This window comes from Lathyrus oleraceus, chromosome 5 (genome assembly GCF_024323335.1).
Source record: "Lathyrus oleraceus cultivar Zhongwan6 chromosome 5, CAAS_Psat_ZW6_1.0, whole genome shotgun sequence".
NCBI lineage: Eukaryota > Viridiplantae > Streptophyta > Magnoliopsida > Fabales > Fabaceae > Lathyrus > Lathyrus oleraceus.
In genome coordinates, this window is record NC_066583.1 from 368,450,811 (window position 1) to 368,457,679 (window position 6,869).

General features: G+C 32.7%; 1 protein-coding gene and 1 non-coding gene across 2 annotated transcripts; one reads left to right on the plus strand and one right to left on the minus strand.

The window, feature by feature from the left end:
* Positions 1-1,126: 1,126 nt before the first annotated feature.
* Positions 1,127-1,198, minus strand: TRNAM-CAU (transfer RNA methionine (anticodon CAU)). The gene has a single exon. It is a non-coding gene; the product is annotated as a tRNA-Met (tRNA).
* A 1,447-nt stretch (positions 1,199-2,645) lies between these two features.
* On the plus strand, positions 2,646-4,210 carry LOC127080758 (uncharacterized). The gene is made up of 4 exons (XM_051021062.1): positions 2,646-2,856; positions 2,998-3,269; positions 3,333-3,881; positions 4,121-4,210. Exons 1-4 carry the CDS (start codon positions 2,646-2,648, stop codon positions 4,208-4,210), a joined length of 1,122 nt encoding a protein of 373 aa, XP_050877019.1.
* The last annotated feature ends 2,659 nt before the right edge of the window (positions 4,211-6,869 follow it).

Below are 6,869 nucleotides of genomic sequence, written 5' to 3' on the forward strand. Positions count from 1 at the left end.
AGCAAAAATCCTGATTTTCAATTGAGCCAAAATAGCACGTGTCTGTTGTTCGTTATATGCTTGTGATTTTTCTCTGAATTCCGCATCAATGATTAATTGTCACAAAACGTAACCATTATATCACTGATCATGCTCATTCGTAAAGATCAACTTTAAAAAAAATTATTTTTTCTACGTATTTAAATCACAATTTCCTTTCCCTTTTTGGGTTTGACTTATTTCACAATTGGTCGTCATTCATTTTTTCTTAATTGATTTCTACTTTATTAGTGGATTGGATCATCACAAGCCCTCTCATAATCAAAGTTGGTAAAAATTGCGAGCGCAAGATATCATGTTTAGAATAACGTGTAAAAGACTAAACCATTAGTTAGACTTTATAAAATAAAATGTGTTTTAGGTTTTGAAGGCCTTAGAAATTTCTCTAGAATAATTCTCCATTCGAAGATGTGTAATGTGATTCTTTAGATCCTCTCATGTGATAGTCTACATCGACCAATCAATTCTTACAACTTTAAAAATCCGATCTAATACATATTAAGCTTTGGCCTAAACTAAAATAAGAATACTATTTGAATATAATAAATTAAAATATTTATAATCAATTTGATAAATTAAAATACAAATTAGGTGTAATACAAAACATAGAGACAGACGTTAATGTATGTGTGTTTTCCCTAATTTGTATATATACATTGTGGACCATGAAGAAAATTGTAGGTGTCAAAAACTAAAATATGTATACGAGAAATTGATTTAAATTGTTAATTATTGTGGTGGTTAAATCCATGTTTAAATTACTTAAGATGAAAGTTTTACTCTAAATAAAAAAAAAATCATTTAAAAAAAATACAAAATTGTTTTGACAAACATCCGAAAGTTTTACGTGTCTATTACATTTTAAACAATCCTTTGCCTATATGCGAATTATTGTTTATGGTTTTTTGTTTATTTAATTAAATTTTATCAAGAATTCTAGTGTACAGTTTAACAAGACATGTAGAATTATTGTATTAGATTATTTTAAATAAAAGTAGTGGAGTAAACGACACAATCGAAAACGACGTTGACAAGCATCAAGTATAATGTCGTTCAAAGAAAAAAAAATTAGAAAAGATTGAACTTTTATCAGAGCCTGGTTTCGATCCAGGGACCTGTGGGTTATGGGCCCACCACGCTTCCGCTGCGCCACTCTGATTTGATGACTTTAAATTCTTTTAAGTTATATTTATTTATTTAAATAATACACATCAAATGATAAGCAATTGGAGCAACTATTTGCTAAAACCAATGTCTTCGCCTTCAGATGTTGGTGTTTTTGACAGCTTCTGATACCTAGCTTTTGTCTTTTATAATTGAAACTTACCAAAATTTTATAGCTTTTGGATGAGCTAGGTTTGGTCTTAGGATCCTTAATAACTTTGATTTTGAGACAAATTTAGATTCAAATTTATTGGTTGATTGGTTTTGCATAGTACGCATTTTGCCGTTGAAATTGATGTATAGTTTTAGTTTGTATTCTGTAAAAAATAAATGGAAATGTATAAGAAACTAGATGCATATTTTTGGAAATCTCATTTCTCATTACCACTCTTCTTTCTTCAATAACACCATTACCCATAATACCACTTGCTCTCTCAAACTCACTTGCTTCAATTCAAGTCCATCTAATCTATTTTAATTTAACTAATTATTATCTTTATTCCATTTTTTTTATTTAAAAAAGAGTTATCCTTATAAATTATAAATTAAGTCCTCTCAGGATAATATTTTTCGAATATTCTATTGGTGAGTAGTCAAATCTTTTTGTATGTTTTTATAATTTTAAATTAATGTTTTATGTATATTTTTATCTACTCATATCCTCTTTCTCATTATATTTTTAATTGTTAAAATCATATTGTGTTGAATAATTTATCATTGGATTAACTTTGAATTTTATTTGATTTTTCAGATGTCAAATTTAAGTGTTATGTCTTCTCTTTTATTTGATCATTAAATATTCTAAATATGTTTTTATCTAATATGATTTTAATCGATCAATAATCGCATATATGATTTGATTACTTTCAAACTCTGATATGTTTATTTTTCTTCAACACAAATTTTATTTTGCTACTAAATGTAGTTATATTTAGGATTTAAGTTATAGTATCCAATCTTAATTATGGTCGGAGTTGTGTTTATTGATTGAATGATTGTTTTTTATTTTTATTTTTATATGATGCTAATTTCACTCACTTATCAACTTTACGAATCAATTTGTTATTGTGTTTGTGCTTGTATTTTCCAATTCACTATTATTATGTCTCTATTTTAGATACACATTAATAGATGAAGCAAATAGAAACAGTTAAAAATAGTTTTACAGTTAGTTACATTAGAAACAGTTTGTTATACTTTCTATTATAACAGTTAGTTACAGTTTTCATCCAACTATATAATTGTTGTAATCTCCATTCAATGAATAATAGAGTCTTATTCTGCTCTTTATCTTCTTCCTCTTCACTTCAAGCTTTCTTACTATTCTTCAATGGCTTCCATGTGTGAAGTATAATATGGTATCATCGTCTTCGATCCTTTTTCCACACTTCCGCACCGTTTTTTTTCTCTTCTACTTGTGCGATCTTTCTTTTGATTCCAGCATGCCTCCGCGTATTGATCCTACTGCAAATCGAATCACAAATTGTGATGTTGATTCGGTTTACTATGTTCATCCTAGCGAAGGTCCCAATTCTGTTAGTATTCAACCTCAATTGAATGGTTCGAATTACATCTCGTGGTCAAGATCCATGGAAAGAGCTCTTGGAGCTAAGAACAAGCTTGCGTTCATCAACGGATCCATTAGTGTTCCAAGTATCAACGATCTCAATCGATCTGCATGGGAACGATGAAATTGCCTTGTTCATTCATGGATTCTCAACTCTGTAAGTCCTGCTATCGCACAAACCATTATTTTCTTGGAAAATGCTCTTGACGTTTGGATTGATTTCAAAGAAAGATTTGATAAAACCGATAGAATTCGCGTATCTAATTTGCGTGCTGAGATTAACAATCTCAAACAAGGAAACAAATATGTTCTTGACTATTTCACTGAACTTCATGGTTTATGGGAAGAATTGAACTCTCATAGACCAATCCCTAGTTGTACTTGTGCTCAACAATGCAGATGTGATGCTATGCATAGTGCTCGAGAATTTCGTCTTGAAGATCAGATTATACAATTCTTAACAGGATTGAATGAAAAAAAAATTGTTATCAAAACTCAGGTTTTGTTACTTGATCCTCTACCATCAATCAACAAAGTATATTCTATGGTTGTTCAATAAGAGAGTAACAATATTTATGTGTTGAGTCAACCTGATTCTAATTCATATGATTCCGCTATTGATGAAGCAATTAGACTTGTTAATGCATATGATTCAAGGAAGTTTGCTGGTAAATCTTCCAACTCTTATGGTGGAGCATCTAACAATAAGAAAGATGGTAGAGTATGCACTTTTTGTCACAAGACTGGCCATACAATTGATGTGTGTTATCGCAAACATGGATTTCCTCCCAAGTTTACCAGAAAGCAAACATCAACAAATGCTTCTAATGCTGTTGATACACAAAATATGATGAACACTGGAATAGAAGGTTCTCTCAATAATTCAAGTGACAGCATCACTCAAGAACAGTATGCTCAATTGATTGGTTTTCTACAACAAACAAATTTGTTGCCTTCCAACCCTACCCCAAATCCAAGTGCCAACCATATTTCCACTCATTTTAGTCATACACCAAATGAGAATTCAGGTAAACTTTTTGTTTCTACAGTTTCATGCTCCACTTACATAAAACCTGATTTTTGGATTTTAGATTCTGGTGCCAATGATCATGTTTGCTCATCTCTTAAATTGTTTAGTTGTTACCACAAATCCAGCCTATCAGTGTTTGTCTACCTAATGGATCTGTTGTTCTAGCTAAACATGCAGGAACAATTCAATTTTCCCCTCACTTGCAGATTAATAATGTGTTATACACACCTGATTTTTCCTTAAACCTTGTGTCTGTTTCCAAACTTTGTCAGTCCACTAATTGCAAATTCATTTTTTCTGCTAATGATTGTTTTATTCAGGATGTGAAAACAAAGAAGATGATTGGTTCGGCTAATCAAGTGGAAGGGTTGTACAGACTCAGGACAGATATTGATTCCATTCCTGCATAAACTAGTATTTCAAGTATTTCCTCATCCAAACCTCATGTAGAAACTTCAATTCCCAATAATTGTAAAATGATCCCTAAACAAGCTTTGTGGTATTTTAGATTGGGCCATTTATCACATGATAGACTTTCCAAAATGGCTCAAATGTATCCTGATATTTTCAATGACAATAAAGTTGTCTGTGATGTGTGTCACTATGCTAGACATAAGAAACTACCTTACACTTTGAGTCATTCTAAAGCTTCTCAAAATTTTGAATTGTTGCATTTTGACATCTGGGGTCCTATCTCCACAAATTCTATCCATCATCACAAATATTTTTTGACAGTAGTTGATGATCACAGTAGATTTGCTTGGATCATACTACTTAAAAACAAATATGAAGTTTCTACACATGTTCAACAATTTGTTGCTCTCATAGAAAATCATTGTTCCTTGGATATGTTGTTGGATATAAAGGCTCTATTTTGCTTGATCTAAATTCATTCAACATTTTCATTTCAAGAAATGTCACTTACCATGAACAGATCTTACCTTACAAAAAACAATCTTCATCTATTACACATATTTCACTATTTATTGCAAACTTACATTTTTAGGAGACAAATGCATCAAGAAGCAATAATTCAAGATTCAAAATTTTATGTAAACATCATATAGATAAGTGAGTTTGATCATCACCACTAATGACGACTTCACTTCACAATGTTGACATCATCAAAACTAAATAGGTCACCAAATTATTGCAGACATTATACTTGCAAGTACATAGATCAACGACATATCCTTCTTATGGTTAAATTACTTGGTCTTTTTTTAACTCCATCAAACTAAAAGGGCTGATATGAGAGTTTTTGTGGGTGGAAATGAGGTTCTAATTTGGGATATTAGGTAGAGAATATTCTTCTTTTCTAGAGAGTTTCCTGTATTTGAAAATCTTATCACTTTACTCGGAAGTGTTACTCTCTCTTGGGATAATAACAAGTGAACTAACAAGCATTATAAAGAGGGTTTATTCTTTGTTGCATGTGTCTATCTGTAGGAGAATAGCCATCCAAGGCGCAGCGGAATATAAAAATTTCTCCATTTAGTGATCCTTACGAATGGGCATGATCAGTGATAGAATCGTTACCTCTTGTGGCGATTCAAACCTTTGGTGCAGATCTTTGATAATGATCAAAACCTTTGATACAGATCCACGGGGCGATCACGAACGTTGAACGATGACAACGTCTCTACTCAGTCCACACGAACGGATTCCTTCAATCGCAGTGCTAGCTATTATGAATGAAGGCTTTGAGTGAGAGAAAGAGGGAAACAAAATTCCAAGTCTCTACTTGAATTTCTGTCTGAGTGGATTGGAGTGACAATGCTTCTACCCAAGGGGTTCTATTTATATAACCACTTGTGTGGGCTTCAAGCTAAAAAGCCCACTTAAGTGTATTTTGGCCCATATCTTATAATATGCCCAAAATCACTTAAGTATTTGGTACCTTACCATATTTCGTCTCCCACTTAAGTGCACCGTACCTTACGGTGTTCCTTAGTTACTCTATCTCTCATCAATCCGTCCTTTGTGTGTGACCCTATAGGTTTTCACGGCGTTGGCAATTATATTAAATCACGCATTTAACATAATAAACAGTGAGCGGTATCTAGCAACACATCACTGCTACCCAAGTCACGAAAATGTCATGTGATATGACAAAACCTCCTGTGATAATAATTATGTGTATAATTACCCCATTGCCCTTATGTCTATATTGAACACAAGGTATAGACCGTGTCATCCTTGTCCAGTTCAATATTGGGCCCATAGACATTTATCCTGTTACGCAGGATTGGCAAATGCCATCTAGGACACTCATGTCCCTCAGCATGCTTCGTGGAGTACCCATCAACTGTCTTTATGGTTATCCAGTTACGAACAACGTTGGATCAACAACAAAGCACTCGACTCTACATCTAGGATCCATAGTGGTTTCAGGTCGAAGAGTGGTATACACTATTATCACCATGAGAATAACTTATGACACTTTGCATAACTTTCTATATAGTATTCTCATAGCGGGTCAATCCGGTATAAATATTACTCCTAATATTCATGCCTATGTTTAAGACTTGATAACTCTTTATCCATGATCCATGAGATGTGATCATCAGTCTACAAACATAATAGTCTTAATGCTTTAATGTTATCCCACTTCACATTAAAGCTCGACTACGGATACTTTAAGAATAGTGTCCTTATGTTTAATGTGTTCTCATGATTAAGTCACACTTAATACATTAAACGGACTATCTATTCCAGGGACTTTATTAATCAACCATAATAAAGAAAATGCCTTTAAATAATTCAATACAAGTACCAAAAGTATTGGCCTCTAGGGCTTACACCAACACTATCATGTTCAGTTTGTTGGCTCCTCGCCATTATCTTTGGAAGAGAATTTGATTCTTCCTCTAATCCATATCAATTGGGCTCCTCCTAGAATGGTGGTCTTCTCTTGAAAACTTTTGTAAGATATATTCTCTTCTAGAGAGAACCTGGCAAAGAAGAGGGTGATTAATGATCCTATATGGCTTTCTTGTCCTTTTTGTAGGGATTCGATTGAGTTAGTGTCTCATCTTTTTTGTTACTTGTGAGTTAGCTTTATTAGTG